Source organism: Sceloporus undulatus, chromosome 4, assembly GCF_019175285.1.
Source record: "Sceloporus undulatus isolate JIND9_A2432 ecotype Alabama chromosome 4, SceUnd_v1.1, whole genome shotgun sequence".
Classification (NCBI taxonomy): Eukaryota; Metazoa; Chordata; class Lepidosauria; order Squamata; family Phrynosomatidae; genus Sceloporus; species Sceloporus undulatus.
Genome location: NC_056525.1, coordinates 4,844,874 through 4,868,363, shown reverse-complemented (window position 1 = coordinate 4,868,363; position 23,490 = coordinate 4,844,874). Strand labels below are relative to the sequence as shown.

The following is a 23,490-nucleotide window of genomic DNA, read 5'->3' as shown; positions in this document are numbered from 1 at the left end:
TGGAACTACTCAGAAGAGGCTTTACTGGGCTAGAGTGCATTCAGGGGCTAGCCTGAAGAAGAAGAGCCCTCCCTCTGGTCCATCTGCCTTGGTCCAGGCCTCAGAGGGAGAGAAGAATGCTGGACCTGATTCCCTCCCCCCCTCACCATTCCCTTCTCCTTTTGTGTCGTGTCTTTTAGATTGTAAGCCTGTGGGCAGGGAACTGTCTGTTATCCCCTCTATTGTAAACCGCTCGGATTCCCAGTGATTCGGCGGTATATAAATAAAACCTATTATTATTATTATTATTATTATTATTATTATTATTATTATTATTATTATTAGGGATCTGGTTTGGTATATGATGAGTTCATGGATTCTGAGATCAGACATGACATGCCCACCATGAAATCTTACTACATTGTCTGGAAGCCCATTGTGCTAAAATATGAATTGGCTGTAAGTCCGGTCTTAAAACTGAGGAAGCACTAATCCCAAAAGTAAACTGGTGCTGGGGATCGAATGGAAGTGTGTGCCTAGGAACCAGCCTCAGTCTGTCTAGCATTAACCTCTATTTTTATTGCTCTTGCTCAGGGGCCGAAGAGGGGGAATGATCTCAGACCCACTTCGATCAGGATATCGGAATCCTATGATTGATCCATCTTCAGGACTTCCGAGTAGACTTCCTCCTGGATCAGTTCCTCCTGGTGCAAGATTTGACCCCTTTGGTCCCCCAGGGGCAAACCGGAGTGGGTGAGTGTCGGGAACTGGTAAAGAGAAATCAATTAGTTTAGTACCTGGGGCAGAAAATCAAAATGTTCTCCTCAATTTTATTAATTTACTAAAGAGTACAGGCATCCAGCAGGTCTGCCAACATCAATAATTTACTTCCTTTTCTTTTTAAAAATTTCCCACTTCATTTTTTAAATCTTATACAAGTAGCCCTAAAAGGCTTGTCACAAATTTTTGTTCTACAAGTTGCTATTGAAACTTAATTGACAGTGTTGAGTAGTAAAGTGACTAAAATGATAAGCCAAAACAATATGACAAAATTATAGGCCTAGGCACAATTTTATAAAATACTTGGGAGGGAGTGACATGCTGCGGCTCAAATCTAGGTGCAGCAATAACAAAATTATTGCACGCATGTGTTTGTTTCTTGATCTCTTTGGCCTGAGTGTCCATGAAAAATGTTTATTTTTGAAACTAAAAACAAACAAATGAAATTTACCATGTTATTGTGAAATGTGCTTATTTTTTGCTGCACAAATACTCAACTCTTGGTTGAAGTTGAGAAAAACACACAGAGATTTCATTTTCAACTGAAATGAGATTATTTCTGTTCTTTCTCTTCATGCTTGTTAAACTAACCCAAGGAGTACACCCCATAACCTAGAGGCCACAAGTAGGAATCCCCCATCCCCATAGCCTCACACTGCACTTCTGTCAGGTCAAGCTGACTGGGGCTTCCATAATCTTAACACAATCAGAGCGAGGATGGAGCAAACTTGTTTTCTGCTGCTCCAGAGACTAGGACACAGAGCAATGGATTCAAACAGAAAAAGAGATTCCACCTAAACATTAGGAAGAACTTGATGTTGGTAAGAGCTATTTGACAGTGAAAGATGCTCCCTTGGAGTCTGGTGGAGTCTCTTTCTTTGGAAATTTTTAAACAAAGGCTGGATGGTCATCTGACAGGAGTGCTTTGATTGTTTGTTGCTGCTTGGCAGAAGGGGATTAGACTGGGTGTCCCTTGGGGGTCTCTTCCAACTCTATGATTTATAAAGGAGCAAGGAGTCCTAAAATACTATGGGGTTCAGTTGGTTGTAGACTCAAAAGGCAAGAACCAGCCTTTTAAATGGTACAGCAAAATGAACTGGTAGCCAGTGACTTTCTTAGAGGTCTTTAAACCGAGGCTGGATGGCCATCTGTCAGGGGTGCTTTGATTGAGATTTCCTGCATGGTAGAATGGGGTTGGACTGGATGGCCCTTGCTGTATCTTCCAACTCTATGATTCTATGATTTAACAGCTGGCAAGATCTGATCTCTTGTAGCGAGACTTCAGTTAGCAGCACACCTACTGTTTTCAACTAATTCTAGGCTCTGGAAGACTGAACAGTAAAAAGCAGCAGAGATGAGAAGGAGTGCAGAGACTTGTCCCTTAGTGCTGGGTGAGAAATGACTGCAGTAAAGACATGAAGAAGGATTGTGTCTTGGATATTAGCAATTTCTTGTTGCTGGCACACACCAGAGTCCTCGTCCTCCTTCCCTCTCTCCCTTACTTCTCCTCTCCTTCAGGGATGTAAGGCAAGAAGGGAGCAGCCTGAAATCTATTGGTCATGATGGTGTTACTCCCCATCTCAGTACAAGTTTCATGGTTGCTGTTCCCCTTCCTCAGCATGGAAGTAGAGCTGAACCGAAAGAAATAACAAAACCAGCACACCACTACTAGCTGCAAATCTCCAGCTGTTCCCATTTTGCCTCCCACTCTACCCCAACAAGATATTTGTAGAATGATATTGTTGGAAGAGATACAAGGTCCATCCTCATTCTGCCATGCAAGAAGAGACAAAGCACTCCCGTTGAGAGGTGGCCATCCATCCTGTTTAAAAGCCTCCAAAGATGGATGCTACAGCACACTTGGAAGCAGTGTATTCCTTTCCTCCAATATGGGACCCATGGCAGCTCATTTCTACTATTTTCAGGAATTCTGGGTGGGGGAGTCATTGGGATCAATGAATGCTCTCTGTGTGTGTTTAATTTTAGGCTTACTTAATAAAGAAAGTGATGCTTCATGTTCTCTATTGCGCTTTCAGGCCTGATCCTGACCATCTTCCACCTCCAAACTACGACGACATGTTCATGTGACAGACGCCAAACATCACCCTGGCACCACCTCCTGTTGGGGGATATATAGTCATCTCATCCCCCCAAATAATTTGGGGTACCAGTTCTGATGGACTTCAGCCTTCTGAGCAGCAATTCCTTTTCCTAGCTGTGGCTGACTATCTAGCTTTGATTTCTCAGCACATAAACCAGAAGAGGAGGCAGGGTGCAGATAAATTTTGATTCATTCTCTTTCTTCCCCTTGCGTTGCCTACCACTAACTTGCTCCACAACACCTCATTTCTGTGTTTTTTGGGACTACTAACACTTGCTAAAGATTACAGCTGTGCTGTGAGCATAACTGGTGTGGTCTGAGGGTGTGTTATTTTTCAAGGGATGTGACTGTGTGAAAACAGAATCATTCCTTTTCTTGAAATGTGGTGTGTACAGCCATGTCTGGGAAACCAAGTAGTCTATTTGGCCCAGCTTGGAAGCCAGATTTGGCGATGTGGGGGTGGGACTCTTGCAAGCACTGCCCACAAACAGTCCCACCTCCCTGACTTGTCACTCAAACCAGACACATCTACTGTTAACGCCAAGGGTCATCTCAGTTTCTAATTTTGCTGGCTTGCTATAGAAGCTGTGCTAAGTACAGTGGTGCCTCGGGATACGAAATGATCGGGTTACGAAATTTCCGGGATACGAAACAGTTGGATTGGCAAAAACTGTTTCGGGTTACGAAATATTTTTCGGGTTACGAAATTCATTTCGGCGCGAAATTCAAATGCTGCAAAGTGCAGCTATAGGCTTTCCAGTGCTAACGGAAAAGTGTTTCGGGTTACGAAATTTTCGGGTTACGAAAGGAATGGCGGAACGAATTAATTTCGTAACCCGAGGCACCACTGTATACATGAGGCCACCTGGCAACAATACTTACAGTTTCTTCTTTTGCCAGCCTCCCTGAGTTTAGAAGAATTCTTTGCGGCAACTACAGCTCCCAGAATCCCTCAACAGGAAGTGACCCAGAAGTCAATTTTGATTCAGTTTGTGTTTTTTAAAGGGGGGGGGCAGAAGGGGCAGGTCTTAGTGCCCACATAAAATGGCTCATTGATGATGGACCTGCTGGCAGTTTGTCCAGTACTGTCTTAGAGCATCCTAAGCCCAACAATACACTAGCTGTCTAGTGAATTATATGCATTGTAGTTACCATTGTGAGCTGTGCAGATGCCACATTCATGATAGCATGGAGCTGGCTGTGCACAAACTGGAACTATGACATCAGGAGCAAAGGCAGATAGAATTGGGAGAAGTGCAAGAGCTGCCTTAGTCTACAGTCCAACTAGTGACCATTTAGGGACGGCATTTGTGACCCTCTGGCTTGCCACCCGCTGTTGTTTTATACCTGTTGGGTGTTGTGGCCTTTGCTTTTGAGGGCTGGCTGACATCGCAACAGTGCTTTGGAAAAGACAAAACTCCAAGTGTTTCCTGGTGCCATGCATCATTTCCGTATCCACAGCAGACATGCCCCCAATGGACTGACGATTTTGCTGCTGCTGCAAGCAAGTTTGCAGCCTGTCCTGCTGAAATCCAACTGGTAGGGTTCCCCTGCATTATCCCCCTGCCCACTAAATATCCTCTAAACATTAACAGATGCCTAGGGAGAGAGGCTATATGTAAGACCACTTTGCACATACCTGCTGTGCTTTCCATCTCCCTTGAAGCCACATTGCTCCCACTCCCAACCACCAATTCCCCTTAATCGCAAAGGATCTTTTATTCCTCCTTCCTCGCAACCATTTTGGCTTCTCTAGAGGGGAAAAAGTCAATTTTCCCCTATTGTTGCTAAGCAACAGGAAGAAAGGTTGCCAACCACTTCCTAGTTAATTGAGAAGTTAATTGGTCTCCCCAGAGGATGCTCCAAGCCAGCTGTGAGAGGTGTTTCATTCTCTGCAGTAAAGGGGAGGGAATGCTTAGCAACTGAAATGGTGGCATGGCTTGCAGGCTTGCCCAGATGTCTGGACTGAGTGGCCCTCTGTTGAGCCAAAGGTGTGGCTTTTTCAGAACCAGTTTCCCATAATCCCTTACCCAAGTGTTGATGGCCTCCAAGATTGCTAAAGTCCTCATCCTAGGGGAATCTGCTACCGCATTGCAGAATTAATGCAGTTGGACACTGCCATGGCTCCATCCTATGGGGCCCTGGGATTTGTAGCTCATTGCAGTCCTAGAGCTCTTTTGATAGAGAAGGCTACATATCTCTAAATTATAAATCCCAGGCTTCCCTAGCACTGAGCCACAGCAGTTAAAGCAGTGTCAAACCACATTAATTCTGTATTGTAGATGCAGCTGGGATGTGTCTGTTGTTCAGGAGTGGTTGGTAGATGCCTCTCAGTGGGGTGTGGAGTTCCAACGGGGAGATGTAACATTGCATTTGGAAGATCTTTCTACTGCCCCGTATTAGACCTCCATGAGCGGCAGGGCAAGGATCAATGGTACATGCAGCGTCAGAGTAGGGAAGGGTTTTTTATTTTGTAGGGTCACAAAGTAATCACACACATCCCCACAATCCCAGAAGTTGGTTTTGCCATTTTAGCTGTTCCTTGGTTTTGAGGAAGTTACTCCTGTGCGAGCTACTTATGCTGTTTTGTAGGGGCTGGCAGCTTTATTTTGATTTTGTTGGCTATTTTTGCTGCCATGGGAAGACCATTTTACACACACGTGTGTGTGTATATGTGTGTTGCAGGGTTCCTTTATTTCTTTCAAGTATGACATGTTCTTAGCTACATATCTATGGTTCATACATCAGCTGGAGTCAAAAACAGGGCAATAGAGCTTTGAAAGATCAACCGTTAAGCAGAGAAGGAAAGTTGTATGAATCAGCTGGACAGGTTTCTAGAATTCATGTCAGCCCATAAGTGCAGGAAGCAAACTGGACGTTGTCTTTGCATTCAGTCCAGTTCATTTTAATTTAGATATTTCAGTAGCTTTCTTTCCAACTGCTTGAAAACAAAATAACAGACCTTGAACATACAGGGGACAGAGGACATCGCTTGGATTAATCAAGTGTTGGAAGGACTGGAATTTATAATAGGGGTGACTTCAAATTTATCCTCTGTTTTTTGTAAACCTGCCAATCTTTCAGGTGGCTGTTGTTGGTTGTTTAGCCAAGTGACACAAAAGGCAAATTCATTAAAAAGTCTCTTTCTCTCTTGTTTTTGTTGCATTTTTCTCCTTGAATTGTTTTCCCAGTTTTTTAAACAGTAAGCATCTCATTGTTCTGGTGCATATACTATTTCTCCAGGTGATAAAAGAAAACCGGTAGTCAGGATTGTTCAGAAATTCACCATGGAGTCACATCCAGGCCTTACAGTAATGTGAAAAATGGCTTTCTCTGACTCAGCACCCTCCAGATGTCAGTGGCTGTCATGATGGGAGTTGTAGTCCAACACACTTGGAACATGCCAGGTTGGGAAATGTTGGAGGGATTATGTTTTGAGAGGGACCATGCTTCCAGAACCGAATGAAGCTCATGTGCCTTCACCTGAACTGTAGGGGAGGCATTCAGTTAATCAAAAATCTTCTAGCAGCTGTTTCAAAAACAGACTTTTTTTTTCAGAGACATAGCTGTGTTAGTCTAGAAAATCAGTATGAAAAGGGGTCTTGTAGCACTTTTGATCTGAGTTAGTAGACTTATGTCTACGAAAGCTCATTCTTTTGCACAGTCCCAAGGGTGCTGTAAGACACTGTATGACAAACTGGACTACCTGGTAACTATGGGATGTGTAAAACAAAGGCAGACTCTCAAAAGCAATTTGGTAGATCTGTTTTACCAATCGGTTTTGCTTACAAATCATTGTCACAAGGGTGTCTTTGAACTGAATCTAGCTGCCTCCTATAATACTTAAAATTCATTATTGCTAATTAGGGCTGGCAGGTGCTGATCTGTTAAACTTCTCCCTGCCTACTGGTGGGCTTAATTGGTTAATCAATTAAAGTAAATGAGCGTATTACTGAAGTCATGATGGAGATGCCCTTTACTGAACAAAATGTGACCATTAGTAAGGTGGTTGTAGTTGCTGGCAGGAGTGGCCATCTTTAACAATTGTTTTTCTCACCAATACCCCAGACCCAAAGCAGTTTCAAACAGTGGCTGCTAGTCATGATGGCAGCATGCTGCCTCCAGTTGGATGGGCTATTTTCAGTTCTAAAGGAACAGACAAGGGATAGTGGTTGCAATCCTGTTCTGTTCGTGGGTTTTCCAGAGGTGTCTGCTTGGCCACTGCAGGAACAAAATGGCAAACTAAGGCCCCATTCTCACTAGCCCATTTGCTCTGGGTAGACCTGGGTAGATCCAGTTGCCCCCAGACCGAATCAGTCCAGTTACAAGTTCCCACTACCCTTTACCTTGATCAATGCAGTTTGCCCCTCTGAAGTTCACATTTGCAGTACCGCTTTAAAATGGAGCCTCCTTTGTTGTCAGTCAAATTCACTTCCGCTTTTGTCAACCGAATGGGTTCTTTCCCCCCTCCTTTTTTTTTTTAAAAAACCTGGCGGCAATGTGTGCATATTCTGTCAACTTTTCAAATTTAAAAACCTCAGTGTGTGTGTGTGTTGTGTGTATTTGAGTCATTGCAGATTATGGCAACCCTAAAACAACCCCATCCTGGGGTTTTCTTGCCAAGATTGGTTCTGAGGAGATTTGCCATTGCCTTTCCCCTGAGGCTGAGAGAGTGTGACTCCCCCAAAGTCATGGATTTCCAGAGCCTTCCCTCTGAATGCCAGCCTCCAGCTTCCCCTTCGCTTCCAGCCCAGCATTTCCTCCTCATTGGGACCTCTTCCCTTCCCTTCCAGCCCAAAGCATGCACATAATCCGTCATAATAATAATAATACCTCACTTCAGAATGCCATCTCTGCATCCTCTTTCTTTGCTTTCCCTCCAATTGCCACCCCAGAATGCCTTACATACACATATACATATGTAGCAAAAGCATTCACAGATTGTATCCATTTGCCAAATTTAAAAGGAAACACAAGCATTCACATATTCTGTCACACACACAAAATAATTTTTAAAAATGCCACTTGCAAAGTGAGGTGCCATGCCGGCAGCAAGCAAACGAAAGGGAAATGTAGCACAAGCAGACACATCCTATCAATATGTATCAACCTGTAGAACAAGCATTCGCATAATGTGTCAAAAATATAATTACAAAAAGAGAGAGAGAGAGAGAGAAAGCTGGCTACGAGAAGGAGGCATGTTCCTCCCTCTGCCCTCCTCTGACCTCAATCCCTCCCCTGAACTCGACCCGATCATGACCGGGGCCAAGTTCACATTTGCCGGCAGCAGGGAAGAAATGGGTTTTCCTAAAAGACACAGGAAATAATCCACTTTTGGAAAACCGCTCTAAAGGGGATTTGCCCCGGATTGGGTGTGCAAAACCCTAATTCTGATGTGTTTAAATGGGAACCAATGGGAACTTCTGATTTTTAATCCGGGTTACAATTTGGTACAAAAGGTAGTCTGAATGGCCCCTCTGAAAGACATTTGGTCTGATCTGGCACATCTCTTCCTATGTTGTTAATGACCAAAGCTGGTGTCCTGTTGGTGTCATATACACTGGTGTAAGCCGGGAACCTATTGATGTAGAGTCATAAGTCTATTATCCCCTCTGTTGTAAACCACTCGGATTCCCAGTGGTATATAAATAAATCCTATTATTATTATTATTATTATTATTGGAGGGGGACCCATCAAGTGCAACCCCCCTGGCTACTCAATGCAGGATTTCCAGCCATAGACACAGTGGTTCCCAACCCCTGGACCTCCAAATGTTTTGGACTTCAGCTCCCAGAATTCTTAACTGCTGGCCAAACTGCCTGGGGCTTCTGGGAACTGAAGTTCAAAACACCTGTGGGACCAATATTTGGGAACCACTGAGCTATAGGATCCCGCAGCAGATAGATGTTCAGCTCCTTTTTGAAGACATCCACAGTAGAAGGCCCCACCACCGCTTGGCAACTGGAATGGCAAAAGAATTATCAGGACTGTTCCTGCCAAATTGGAACAGTTGCAGGATGTGTTCTATGTCTGTGGCGGTGGTGGAGATCATGTGGCCTTCCAGATAATGGTTGGACTATAAATCCCAACATCACTCATTGTGATGGATGTTAGAAGCTGTAGCATGGGTTATGTGGTTCTGTACCCCAATCTCCATCTTCAGCAGTAGGACTTTCAAGTGGAGCAATGCAGTGGACATTTGGTTTGCAGGAGCTACTTGTTTCACACATCCCCCCCTCCATACCTACATTTTGTTTTGATCTGTTCAGAAATATGGCATGAACTATGAACAAAGGCAACTGAACAAACGTGTTATCACAGGATCAACTTTTAATTCAGTGGAGGAACACAGTGTGTCAGGGGAGCAGGGGACAAATTACTGACAAATACACCAGGTCAGAAATGATTTGCTAACACATCCCCCTTCCCTGAACCAGGCGACTGTACATTGGAAAGATCTGCACATGATCATGATATGGAAAGCTACTCTGTGGTTTTCTTTGCTTGCTTGCTTGGAGTTTGCTTGATTTTTTTTTAAAAAAAATATCTGGGTATGTTGGTAGTATTGGTGGTTATTGTACAAATCAGAAATGGACAAGTATTGAAAACTTCTGTCCCTTAAAATAGGACTATAGCAGTTGATTCTCCCCTTCTTGAGGAGCAGATATGCATTTGTAAGGCAAAGCGGGGTGACGGTCCCTTTGGTTAACCTCTCATCCCAAGTACAAGGAATCAGCATCTCCTCAGACAATGCTTGCCTCCAAACCCCATCATCCCAAATCACAAGTGATGGAGGCTGTAGCCCAGAGTCATCTGTAGGGCCACTGGTTGACCACTCAGAATGTCTAAGAAGAGTCATCTGGATTTCAGTGGAGACCCGGAACTCAGTCAAGTTGATAGAACATTTTTTCTGGCATACACAAAGATTCAGTTCCTAGCCTCCCAATGATCTCTTGAAGGAACTCTAGAGAGTCTCTGGAGGATACAGTCCTGGAAGGGGGGGAAGGAGGTGTCTTTCAGGGGCACAGCAGCACCTGGCTGGCACAGAGAAGGTCCCAGGATCAACCCCTGGCAGTGTCTCCAGGTTGGTCTAGAACAGAGACCCAAACTGGTTCTCCAGATGGTTTGGACTTCAGCTCACAGAATTCTAGACTGTTGGTCAAGCTATTTGGGGCTTCTGGGAGTTGAAGCTAAAGCACCTGGATGATCAAAGTTTGGGAAGCACTGGTCTAGAAGAAGCCCTTGCCTGAAGCCTTGGAGAACCACTCTTGGTTAGTCAACTAGATGGACCAAGGAGGTTGCTTTGAAGAAAGTAAATCTGATATAAGTCAGTAAGTCAGCTTGGAAAAGTTCCCTTTTATTAGACTATACCTCCCAAATCTTCCAGCCTGGCATTCTGAAAGATGTAGTCCAAAAAAACTTTCGCAAACTGTGTCTGATTTTAACACAGACTCCAGTTTCCTCTCGGAGGAAGCAACTCTTACCCCAAGTATGCAAAGGGCATCTTCAAGATGTTGTTGGACTGCTTTAAGGTCTGTGGTAGAGAGCTTTCTCTTGGTCCCACCACCATCCCAGGCACTTTTGGTGAGGACATAGAGAGCCTTCTTGGTGGTTGCTCCTAGACTGTGGAAATCCCTTCCACAGGAGGTCCAATTAGCCCCTCTCCCTGCTCCCTTTCCACTGGCAAGCAAAGCACTTCTTATTTCGTTTTTGGTTTTTAATTTGTTGCAGCAAATGGAGCTCTTAACGGTACGCGTGGATTGTGTTCCTATTTTAAATGGGCACTTTGTATCTGCTGGGGTTTGGTTCCAAGACCTTCCATTGATACCAAAATCTGGATAGTCAAGTCCCATTAAATACAGTGGCATTGGAAAATGGTGTCCCTTATATAAAATGGCATGCAAGGTTTGCTATTTTGAATGTATACTCTTAAAAAACATTTCCAAGCCATGAATGTTTGAATCCGTGGATAAAGAATCCATGGATACAGAGGGCTGATTGTATTACAATGTAAAAGTGTTTTGTTCAAAATTAATTTAAACTTGTGGTTTGAATTTGAGGGTGTGTTTTTCTAAAAAAAAAAAACATAAACAGTGATTTAATTCTGTTTTAACTTTCTATTAATAGTTTTTTGGTTCTGTGTGTATATGAGCCTGAGACTTCAAATCTCCTGTCTTTTTAAACGGTTGTGAGCCACCTTGAATCCTGTGCTGGGAGAAAGGCAGGATGCTAACTAATTCTTAATAAATTAATATTAATTGATACTCCTAGCAGGTGTAGCCAATGTTAAGAGCGCTGGGAGTTGCAATCCAACAACTTCTTGAGGGCAGTCTCTACTTCTGTCATTGCCTTTACTCTCGTGAGAGTAGTCTCTTCTTACAGTGGATACTCCGTGCCAATTGGCTTGCTTGCCAGTCTAAAACAGTGCTCCGTTCGGGTCTCTCTGCTTTGCTGCTGCCCATGTTCTACCCAGGTAGACTTCATAGCCTGTGCCAGACTTTGCCCCAGGCAGTCAAGCTGTTTTCTGATCCGCCACACTTCACACCCTTAGCCCCACTCCTCCTATCATCTCCTGAGCTTCAGGAGACCCCATGCCCTAGGTAAATGACCCCCCCAGAGAAATAGAGAGCAAGAAAAGGAGAATCACCAGTCCACTCCTTGAGATACAGTTCCACAATCTAGCTAGATTCATGCTCGTGTGTGTGTGTGCTGTGTGTCTTGCAGTTGTTTCCTACTTCTGGTGACTGCAAGGCAACCCTAGCATGGGGTTTTCTTGGCAAGTATCTTCAGAGGGGGTTTGCCTTTGCCTTCTCCAAGGCTGAGAGAGTGTGACTTGCCCAAGGTCACCCAGTGGGGTTTTGTGGACCAGCGGAGATTTGAACTCTGGTCTCCAGAGTCCTAGGCTGTGCAGACCACACCTAAGGGACAGCCTGCAGCCGCCTTCAGGTGCACCAGAGCGGAGTGGCCTCCACTCACACCTTCTGGCTCCACTTCACTGTTTTGGTTCATCTTCATACTCTCTTCCTCTTCCATCTCCACATGTTTCAGAACAGGGGTGGCAATTGAATGGCCACTAGATGTTCTTAGATTGCAGCTCCCAGCACCCCTCATTCTTGTCCTACTGCAGTGGTTTCCAAACTTTAGTCTTCTAGATGTTCTGGACTTCAGCTCCCAGAATTCCTGAATGCTGGCCAAGCTTTCTAGGGCTTCTGGAAGTCCCAAACACCTGAAGGGCCAAAGTTTGGCTAGGAGGCTGCTGGGACTTGCCATCCCACAACATCTGTGGGCCCCCATGATTTCCACCTTGCCTTAAAGCCACTGGATCCTGTAGCCACATCATGAGATTGCCAGTGCCACCAGTGAATTGCTTGACTCTTCTTTTTCCTGACTCTCTTACCAATCAGTTGCACTTGGTGGGCCTGAGTGTGTTACATGTATAGACATATACACACAAAGACACACACACACACCCTCAACACAATTAATGGTCTCCCTACTTTCTTCTCTCTTCCCTGATTTGCACATGGATGCGCTCATATTCTGTCATCTTTTCATGAGGGTTTTCAACTTTCAGCGGTTGCGGAGCAGAAGAAAAAACACTGTCAAGTCTACCTTATCAGAAAACAAACACAGAAATGCCCCCCAAAAAGGGAGGGGCAGAAAAAAGAGGGATTTCATGCAAATACTAGAAAGAAATTAATATTAATTAGCATTTTGGGAATGTAAGCTTGCTAGTATTTCTGATTCATTGTTTGTAGAAGCCTTGCATCCACAGTTATTTCTATGTGCTTATCAAGATGGAGTTCATTATCTGTATCTTTACTACCAGTATTTATATCTCTGTCTTGTTAAGTGCCTTCAAGTTATTTCCGACTTATGGTGAGCCCAAGGTGAACCTGTCAGAGGGTTTTCTGGGGCTATGAGTGTGAGACGCTCAAGGTCACCCAGTCCATTCTGCCAGGAGAGGGTACCTAGATCAAATACCTAGTTAAGGTACTTATCCTTATTTAAGATACATAGAGTAAAAGTAGCTGATGTTGTATATTGGCCATGGTTTATAGTGTGGTATGAAATTTATAGGATCTTCATAAGTCAACAGGCGACTTGAAGGCATGTACACACATGCATACACACAAACACACACAGTATATTATATCTTTATCCCATGTGCAATCCTTCTTTTTTCTGGGTTTTTAGCACTTCTGAAGTTTGTGTTTTTCTATAATGCTTTTTTTTAAAAATATTTTTGTTTCATTTTGCTTAAGTGCAGCTTGTCACCTTAGAATGCCACCAAAAAGAGGAAAGGAAGGAGGAAGGGGAAAGAGAAGGAAGGAAGGAATCCCCATTTCCCCACTGCACTTGTTCTCCCTGTCCTGGGTTTCCACCTTCCCCATACAATGACTTCTTGTAACCTTCCCAGACTATTCTACTCTATAATGTCACATTCTCATGCTGTCTTATATTGCCCCTTCCCACATTTTCTCATGCTCTACTTCTCACCTATCTAATGTTTTCTAATTCTACAATCGTCTAAGCTGCAGCATCCTTAGGGATCATCAGACCACTTTGACATATTTGGGGAAATGTAAGTCGGACTCCTGTTGGAGTCTTAGCAGTGCCCACATTCCCCCATAGAAGCACAAGACCCGCATCCAAAAGTCCAAGGCACCACGCAGCACCCACATTCTGTCCAAGGAGGGCCATTTCTCAGGAGTACTTTAATGGCAGATTCTTGCTCTGGCAGGAGGTTGGACCAGCTGGCCCTCAGGGTCCCTTCACATTCTGTGGAGTTTATCACACAAAGAAGATCAGGAATTTATCCGGTGACTATCCCAGAAAAATCGTGTAATTACTTGAAACGATTTCACATGCCATCTCACAAAACCCACCATTAAAGTGGTTGCAAAGAAGCATTAACGTGCATGTTTTACTTTTGGGATTTCAGCAACAATACATTTCCGATATCACTTTATTTGCTCAATTGCATGTGATAATCATTCGTGCAATTACTGGCTATTTTTGCTTTATTTGTGAGATGCTTTAAATGTGCTTTAATCTCTCTTTAATGCTGAAATTAGCCCCAGTATGATAAACTCCTGTGTTTCTGTGAATGGAAGAATGGAAACTTGAGGCAAATTCTGTAGGTACAGGCTTGCTAGAAAACCTAGTACAAAAACCATTTTCTAAAAAAAAAGATAGTGAAGGTAGTGATCCTATTGGAAGTTGGCAGAGTATAAAATCCTGCATGCCTTCAAATCATTTCCCACTTATGGCAACCCTAAGGTGAACCTGTCTTTGCCTTTCTCCCAGGTTCAGAGAGAATGCCTTGCTCAAGCTCATCCAGTGGCTTTCTACAGCTGAGCAGGGATTTGAACTCTGATCTCTCAGTGCCCTTGGGGCTAAAGGCATGGGCCAAAAGGCTTGTGTTCCCCATGGCCTGGCATCATCCTGTTTGGATGATGCAAGCCAACAACCTTGGGCCAAGATCGATCAAACTGGACACTAATACAAGGCTTCAGACTGACCTCAGCCCAAAGTACCATTACCCCGGACTTTTATAACTTGCTGTTTGTGGCAACGTTTCTTAGAAACTCTGCTGTTACTGTGAGGCTACACAGCCCCTTACTTGCCACCACCATCACGTTCCCTTGGAAGGCACCAGTCATGGCCTGTGATGGAGGGGGGGGGCTGGCCATGTGTGCGAAACCAGGCACCCTGCTCCTGCCCTTACAGTCCACAGCAATGGCCACACTGCTGCACCTCCACTGCTGCTCTGGGGTAGCAGTAGTGGCTCCATGGTAAGGCAGCAGGCAGGGCTGTGAGCACCCACCTGTTGCAGTGCTGTCTTGGGGCAGAAACAGGTTGGAACCATGGATGGGATATCACTACACCAGTGTTTGCCAAACTTTGGCCTGTTACAGACAGCCAAAATAAAGCTGCTTCGAGTCACAGTGGAGGTATGGTGTTTCAATGATGCATGCGTCCTAAGAGTCCAGAAGTCGCACCAAAGCCAGCCCTAAGGACTGGAGCAATGGCTTTGGGTGGTGGCTCTGGACCTTAGACGCATGCATCATGAACACCATACCTCCACTGTGTCTCGAAGCAGCTTTATTTTGGCTGTCTGTAACAGGCCTTTGTTCTTCTTCCAGATGTTTTTGGACTTCAGTGTCTCATAGATTCCTGACTGCTAAACAGCTGGCAGGGGCTTCTGGGAGTTGAAGTTCAAAACACCTGGAAGACCAAAGTATGGAACCATGCACTACACCACAATGGCTCTCCAGAGTAACTTGGCCATTGGTCCTGGAAACTATGATTCTATCATTCTAAAACCGGGGAAAATCCCAGATCAAGGATCTGAAACATGTCTGTGCAATAGCTAAAATCAGGGCATTTTGTTAGTTTCTGATCCAGTTGTTGTTTGCTTTTCCCTAATAGAACAGTCTTCTGTCCTCATGGATGAGGTATGTGCCTTCCTTGTTGCTAGATGTTACACCTAACATACCAAATTCCAGGGCTGGGGGGGGGTGGAGTTTTAAAAAACAAAATCTTTTAATCCAGGTAAATTGCTGTCTCAAAGCAGTCATTTACTATTCTGTAAGCCTACCCCAAGCCCCCATTTTCAATACAAAAAGTAATTAAAAAAACCCAAGGGGTGCATTTTTCAGGGATGTAACAGCGAACAGTGACCAAATTATCAATGGGGAATTATAATTAGCTCAAGTCACGAGAGGAGGCCTGTTACTACACCCAGGGATCGCCCCTTCGATCTGTATACCAGGAACTAGAAATCCAGAAATGAGGCAGAAGCACCTAAGTACAATCAATGTCTTCTTTTATTGGAAACAAGGATTCAAACATACAGGCACATACGCTCACACATTCATACAAACTCAGGAAATAACGTGGGTAATGTGGAATAGATATAGGCTTTCTAACGAAATGCCACTTATGTAGAAGTTCTGTCTTCCAATTTGTTGTGGTGGGTCTGAATTCTGGTTAAGCAGGCCAGTCAGAGAGAGACTGACTTTAAGACTGACTAGCTCTTGGCAACCAGCAATGAATGACTGGCTGCAGTGGATGGCTGACCGCAGCTGAGAGTGACTGGTAGCACAGCTAGTGGCTGTTTGGTCTCTTATATTGCATAGCCCTCTTTGGGAAATGACAGTGTAAACCATGTTTCTTTTCATGTTCCTGGGTGAGATAAGAATTCCTTGAAGGATGACTATCCTCCCTCCTTTGTACTCTGACCTTCTGGTTTTTGTTAGATGAGCCTCACTGGCTAAGTGCATTCTAGCTGAGTGGGTTCCATTGCTCGGTTTAAAAGAGAGGTGGGTAAATGCCATCTCCTATCTCTTGTCCTCTTACTGTTCTAGTTGGGTTTTTTTTTTGACACTCGTGCACATGCTCCAGAGTTTTTCTTGCTTTCCCTTCCTAGATGTAAAATGTAAGGAAAATAGTCAATACCCTCATGTTCTCATAGTATTGTGTTTTGTGTGGATGTATGTGACTCACGCTACACTTCTGGCTTCTTGACCTTGTTTTGTCTCTTGCCTCCCAGAGAATATAACCAGTCATCCTCGGGCCTCTGACAATGTCCCTTCTAAATGGCTGTGTTTCATTCTAAAGATCACATGCTAGGGCCATTTGGCTACTCAGGTCAAATGCACTTTTGATATCAAATTGCAGGTAAGATTATCATTTAGATATATTAAAAAGGTGTAGATCAATGCCTATCATTTCGTAGATTGATGCCTATCAGGGACAGAAAAATGCTCCACTTTGTGGTTTTGTTTTGTTTTTTTTAAATTTTTTACATTTTTGCATTGTAAATGGGAGTTTGGGGGGTAGCCTGACAGAAATAAAGTCTCTGGCAGCTCCATCAGCGGCAGTAGCAACAAGCCTATCCTAGGAGAAATGTCGGATATAAATAAAATAAATAAAGAACAAATAAATAATGAACCAACTGAATTTTCACTGAAGCAGACACAGTCCCCCAGTAGAGAGACATAGCAGAAGCCAGTGTAGCCATGAGGCCACTGCCTCACAGGATAATATAGAAAGACGCCATCAATGTAATACCAGCTGATTCCATTAAATCCTCATGCCAAGAGCCTTTCCATTACAATGCAAAGCTCGTCTTGTCTCCCTTGCCAAACACCGCAGCCTTCTGCAGATCTAATCTCTTTAACAGGTTGATCTCTTTTTCAAGGGCATTTAATCTTATTGAGAGTGAAAGCAATGGATTTCATTCAGCAGGTTCCCCTTTCTGCCGTGACCTGATGGATGGGTGCCTGGCAGACTGCCAAGGGCTGTGCGTGTGTAGAAGGAGGGGGAAATATCTTCTGATTCATCTTGGATTACACAAAGCAACGCCTTCGTAAATTACGGCTCTATCAGAGCCGGTTCATGCCGCCATGGCAGTTAATCCGTATCTTTAGTGTGTGGCATCCATTAGCACAGTTTCACCTCTACTCCAGGGTCTTATTCCCACTACCTTTCAACCAGATCGCAATTTGCTTTGAACTGGTTCAAATGACCCTAGTTCCCACTTAAAATCGAATCGCTGAAGGGAAGTGAGGGGGGGCCATGCACCAGACCCATTTAACCCGTGTCTTGATGCTGATTTTTCCACGTCTTTTTCGATAAACCAATTCCATGCAAGTGTGAACTGGATGAGGATCAGAATGGATTCCCCCCCACACACACACACACACTAAGAGATCTGCCCCTCCATAAAATTTATTCAATCCTCAAATGTCTAGCATCACAGAAACTTAAAACTGCAGTTGCACATTTTAAATATTGTTAGGCATCCAAAGAAAAGGGCCAGGCAACACTGTCTTTACTCTGCAGTGCTGGAAATTTAGAGGCTGAAGGAAAATTGGGGGGGGGGGGGGAGAGAAAGAATTCCTATTTGGAGGGGTAATGCCTTCATTTTGGAGGAGCAATGCCCACACCTTTATGAGAGTACCTTCCATCAAGTGTCTCCCTAACTACTTGCTTCCTGATTTATTATCTGCTCATGGAGTTACACTCATACTCCTCCAGTGGAAAGACTCAAGTATGATAGCAAGCCAAGTGAACTGGCATCAGAACCTATGTTGGCATTTAGGAAGATGTGAAATGTTCATAGCTTGCCCCCTTGAGTCTGTGAAATGGAGGAGGGAAGGAGACAGAACCAGAATTCGGTGATTCCTCACCTATGTTGGCTTCACCTTCTTTTTGCTGCTCTGCCCCACCTGCCAAGGGGAGCGCTTGGTGGCAGGAAACAATCCTGTGCTCCTCTTAGGCACCAATGGGACTCCAAGGAGTGCAAGAGAACCATGATCCATTGTTGCCACTGGGTTTCCTTTCTTACTACCCCAAAGTAGCAGATCCCAAGCTCCACACTCTGGTCAATGGGGCTTGCTCTCAAGTCAGCACATTTGGGATCGCGGCCTTCATTAAAAGTATTTGCAGGCAGCTGTAACATACCCTCCAACATTTCATAGATAACAGGGACATAGAGGAATAAGAGACAAGCTAGGAGAGGCTGCAGCAGTTTGCTCTTACCTGAATCTACAGGGAAGGGCAAGATTATGCCCCTTCTGTCCTCTTCTCTCCACTGTGTTAACTGAATACAAAATATTTTAGCACTTTGAACTCAGTTTGTAGCAACTGAAGTAAGCTGTATCTACCAGTTTACCACCACTTCCTACCAGCCACCACCAGTATCTACCCTCCACAAGCATCTGTCCACCTGACCTCCACCAGTCCAGATCCCACTTGAAAAAGAATTGGTTCATCTGGTCCCAGACCTGCAGAAGCTCCTTAGACAGCCATACAAACCTGCCCATGCTTTGAGGTCTGGAGGGAAGGCCTTCTCTTTGTCCCACCAAACTACCAGGTATTTCTGGCGGGAGCACGAGAGACAGGGCCTTTTCAGTGGCTGCCCCCAAGCTCTGGAACTCCCTTCCCAAAGACACTAGACTGGCTCCCTCCTTGCTATCTTTCCACAAAGACAGAAAAACCTGATAATTCCAATAGCCCTTTGAGAGGCCTTGAATAATGTGCTGGATTTCTTCTTGTTGTTTAATGGTTTATGTTTTTAACTGATTTCAATTTTGGGATGGTTAAGTGCTTTTTAAGTTTCCTATGCTGTAAACATTTTACTGTGTTAACTGTTAGAAGTTGCCTTGAGACTTAGGAACTCAATGGAGTGCACCACAGTAGTGGTCTTCCACCTTTGCTCCTCCAAAGGTTTCTGACTTCAGCTTCCAGCATCCCTGACCATTGGCCATCCTGGCTGGGGCTACTGGGAGCTGAAATCCCATTATGTGAGAGCTTCCACACTTAGGCCTCTCTCATAGACTGTATCTGACCTACAAAGATAGTCCAGCTTCAAACCACTTTAACTGGCATGGCTCAATGCTATAAAATTCTGGGATATTATAGTTTGTTCTGGCACCAGGCTAAGTGTCTCACAAAACTATAGTTCCCAGTATTCCATACCTGAGCCCCAGCAGTTAAAGTGGTGCAAAACTGGATTATTTCTGCAGTACAGATGCAGCCACAGAAAATTCTAAGAACCTCATCAAACTACAAATCCCAGGACTCCATAAGATGGCAGCATGACAGTCAAAGAGGCATCAAACTATGATAATTGGGCAATACCCAACCCTCCTTTTCCAATGGAGCTAGCATTCATTTGGACAGCAACCAGGAGGGTAGGAAAATGACATTTAGACCCTCCTTTTTGGTGTGCAAGTTACTGTCCTTATCTTCCAAGCATTCAGATGTGGCCAGTGATGGAGACATTACTACAGGGCTAGAAGCAGATCCAAAGCCTGACTCTGTATGCATTTTAAATGGTCACTTCTATATACAATGTTCAATTTAAAACATTCCCATTTTAATTTTAAAATTCAGTGGACACTGAAACTACTAAATCAAAGTTGGCATGAAGAAATCCACACAGGAGACTGGGATTCAGCACAAATGGCAGGAGAGCCTTGTAAATCTTCCTTTTTGCAAGTGAATGGGTTAGAAGAATTTTTCTGGAGATCCTTTCTCCTCTCTCCTGCCCACCCCTATCCCTTGGAGGGGGAAAATGTGTTTTTTTTGTGTGTGTGTATTTTATTTATTGGATTCATATCCTGCCTTTCTCCCAAAGTGGGATTCATTTTACATCCCTAGGAACTGGTCGGATCCTGAGAGAGTAGACTGCACCATTTTAAACCACAGGTGAGGGGCCACATTTCCAAACCCACTTCACTTATGAAATGTGCATCTTTCCTTTCAGCCAAGAGTAAAATGGCAGTCAAGGGAGTACACAGAAGTACAAAAAGTGGAAGACTGGGCTAGAATCCTTCTGCTATGAAAAACTCACACCAATAGTCTGGAATGGCACAGTCCAGTCTACCTCCAGTTTCGGTTCATGTGAAGATCCATTTATCACATAGGCTGCATCCACATTGCAGAAATAATCCAGGTTGATAGCACTTTAACTGTCATGGCTCAATGCTATGGAATCCTGGGGGTTGTAGTTTTGTGAGACATTGAGCCTTCTCTATCAACAATAAGCTAAAACAGCACTGAGCCATGATAGTTAAAATAGTCTCAACCTGGAATATTTCTGCAGTGTGGATGCAGCCTTAGATTGGCTATTGCTCAGACGTTTTTCTCATGCTCGCAATTCCCCATCTCATCCCCAATGATGGCTGGTGGTTTCCTTATCCGTGGGCTGCAGAATCCACTCTGGGTTTTTAGTATGACCTTTTAAAAAGCCATCATTCAAGGAGGGGGACAGGCTTCAGCACTTTGGATGGCAACATTAAATCTACAGTACCATTAAAATCCAGAGCAAATGCACCACTCCATTGACATGAAGGCACCAGCAACCTTTGCAAAAAATATTCATTCCTCCCACTCCTAATTATAGGCAATTAAAAAAATTACAGGAATCCTTGGGAAGCGGGATGGCAGAGGAATTGGGGTTCAAAGCTGAAAGACAAGCTGACCTTTTCATGATCAAATAGTAGAGCTGGTTTCCCATGTGCCTCTCCCCTCGTCCCCTTTGACAAGACGGATATCAGGTGATTAAAAATTACCTGGTCTATAGCTGCACCTTGGTTTAACAGAAATGTGTGGCTCATGGCAGCATTGTGATTTGTTTCAAATATTATTTTTACATTTTTACTGGCAGCCATACCTTTTAGAGGTCACCCTCGTGTCTGAGTCATTTCCATTTTTAAATTTCCTGCTGACACATTTTCCCTTTTTCCTCAGCCACACGCTGGCCTTCATTAATATTTCATACTTCCGCATGCAAGATGTAATTCTGTCCCCGCAAGGCGGCCGAGGCTTTCAACTTCAAAAGGCAGGCGATTTGGCTGGTTGAACAAGCTGCTCATTGATAAAGGAACTAAATAACAGGATGGCTGTCCAAAATGTCTTTTCACTCAGATATGTTCAAGTCAACCACGTGAGACCAGGGAATGAGGTTTGCTGGTGCAGGTTGGATGCTTGTTGTGATTCCTTTCCACAGAGTGTGCTACAAATACAAATGGTGTGAAAGATGTGACAAGAAGACCTTGAAGGCCCAGGGAGCAGGTACAAAACTGGGTGACCTCCAAATGTCTTCCTATTTTTTCCAAGGAAGATTCAGAGCTGATGTTCCAGTCTGTGCATCTTCCGGATGGAACTATTGCTAAGAGGTTGTTGGCTGCAGAAAAAGAAAAATCAGAGTCACCTCACTCAAAAGTCCAGGCCTCCAGCCAGGCTCAGTTGTACAGAACTATAGTCCACAAAGACCTCGGAGAAGGGACTTTGGCTCTGCTTCGTCAGCATAGGCAAATTGGTTGTGCAACAGTCAAAAAGCTACCAGGGGGTTTGTGGGCATCATCCTGGTACTGTACATAGCACAGAAAACATTTTTGCAAGGAGGGGAACTCACATCTTTTTGAGTCTCAGTGTATGTCCAAAAGAAGTTTCTATTTCCCCCATCAAATATAAAGTAATATTTGGTTTTCCCAAGTTTCTTTTTTTTTTTTTATGTTGTTCATAAGAGAGGCATTGTCAGTGTAGTTTTGCCTGAGATGTGATTTAAACAGCTTCCCAGCATGTTGTTGTGTGCCTTCAAGTCATTTCTGACTTATGGCGACCCTAAGGCAAACCTATCATGGAGTTTTCTTGGCAAGATTTGTTCAGAGGAGATTTGGCATGGCCTTCCCCTGAGGGTTTCATCCAGTAGGTTTCATGGCTGAGCGGTGAATCGAACCCTGGTCTCCAGAGTCATAGGCCCAAAAATTACCCCCATAGAGGTGATGAAATTCTAATAACTGCTTTCTCTCTCTCTCTCTCTCTCTCTCTCTCTCTCCCTCCCTCCATCTCTCTTTCATTTCTTCATGGTACAAAGTTATCCTTAAATATGAATGCTGAACCTTTTTTTCCAACCTCAAGAGAGAGAAAACCCCACAGTTGTTTCAGTTAACCTTTTAAGCAGAAAGGGCTCTTTGAGACCCACCATTTCCAAAAAAAACCCAAAAAGATTAGCAGCTTTGGCTGACGTTGGTAGCATCTGTCATCTGGATGACCTCATTCTCAACCAAGTTTTGTCCCCCTTCTCCATTAAGTTGCCTCATCCTCAGGTTTATAGATCCGTACGTCTTTCGAGGAACTCTGGAGGCTGGGAACGTTCTTCTCCGATAAAGCTCCCCTTTGTAGATGGACACCATCAGGAGAACAGAAAGAAGCATCCCACCCAAAGTCAACAGACCCAAACCTGCTATGATGCACTTGTCCAAACGGGAGCCTAGGCGGGCGTAATACATCTCCAACCTCTCCATCTCCCTGGCGGAGACAGTGTCTGGGTTGACCCGTACCTCCCGGGGGATGCTGTAGGCCACAATCACCAGCAAAATCCCACCAACCAAGAACACGAGAGCTAAAATGAAGCCATAGTCTGCGGAGTTCCCAGCTGAGTCTGACAAAGCGGCATCCTCTGACCTTGGAGACAAGTCCCCCCTTGAAGGCGCTGTGTTCCTGCTTGCTGTGCCTTGGCTGCTCCGGAAGGATGTTTCTGCCTCTTCCTCTTCCTCCTCTTCCCCTTGGTAAGAGGCATTCTCAATTCCCAACCTAGGAACTGTCCTTGATGAGGAAGCTTCCCCTTCTGGGGCTCCCTGGCTGGACCCTGGGCCATTCCCCAAGACTGTCAGTTCCAGGGGCTGTGAGGACGCCATTGGGATACAGTCCCCTGGCTCATCCCTGTCAGCGCCTCATCTGCTGGGACAGAACAACAAACAGACAAGAACAGACTGAAGAGAATAGCATGAACCCAGGAATCATCCACTTGGCTCATCTACTACAACTTTCAGGTGATTTGGGAAGGGGTGGGATCCCTGACATGCACCCAAAATGCAAGGGATCTTGTAGCACCTTTGAGACTTTGGCCCTTATCAGATGAGTCTGGAACAGGGGGTCTTCAGCACTGGGCGGTTCGAATTCACGTTATTTCGCACAATACTGTACCATCATACCTGGGAGCCCCTCCGAATTGGCAGGATTCAAATTGGCCAATACGCATTCGCGCGAAGTGCATTCAGTGCAGAATGTTTAGCCACACCGGTGCTCAACATGAGGATTGGCCGAT

At 44.4% G+C, this 23,490-nt stretch overlaps 2 protein-coding genes across 2 annotated transcripts in view; one reads left to right on the top strand and one right to left on the bottom strand.

Moving 5' to 3' along the window:
- The window catches only part of PSMF1 (proteasome inhibitor subunit 1), a 13,304-nt gene extending 10,262 nt beyond the window's left edge, over positions 1–3,042 (top strand). Inside the window, exons 6-7 of the mRNA XM_042464848.1 lie at positions 574–732; positions 2,796–3,042. Coding sequence (XP_042320782.1) covers positions 574–732; positions 2,796–2,847 — 211 coding nt within the window. The 3' untranslated portion in view covers positions 2,848–3,042. The remainder of the gene's footprint in view (positions 1–573; positions 733–2,795) is intronic.
- Positions 3,043–22,078: 19,036 nt separating this feature from the next.
- TMEM74B (transmembrane protein 74B) overlaps positions 22,079–23,490 on the bottom strand; it is a 9,743-nt gene continuing 8,331 nt past the window's right edge. Inside the window, exon 2 of the mRNA XM_042465141.1 lies at positions 22,079–23,120. Within this exon, the coding sequence (XP_042321075.1) occupies positions 22,391–23,080 (690 nt within the window). The 5' untranslated portion in view covers positions 23,081–23,120 and the 3' untranslated portion in view covers positions 22,079–22,390. The remainder of the gene's footprint in view (positions 23,121–23,490) is intronic.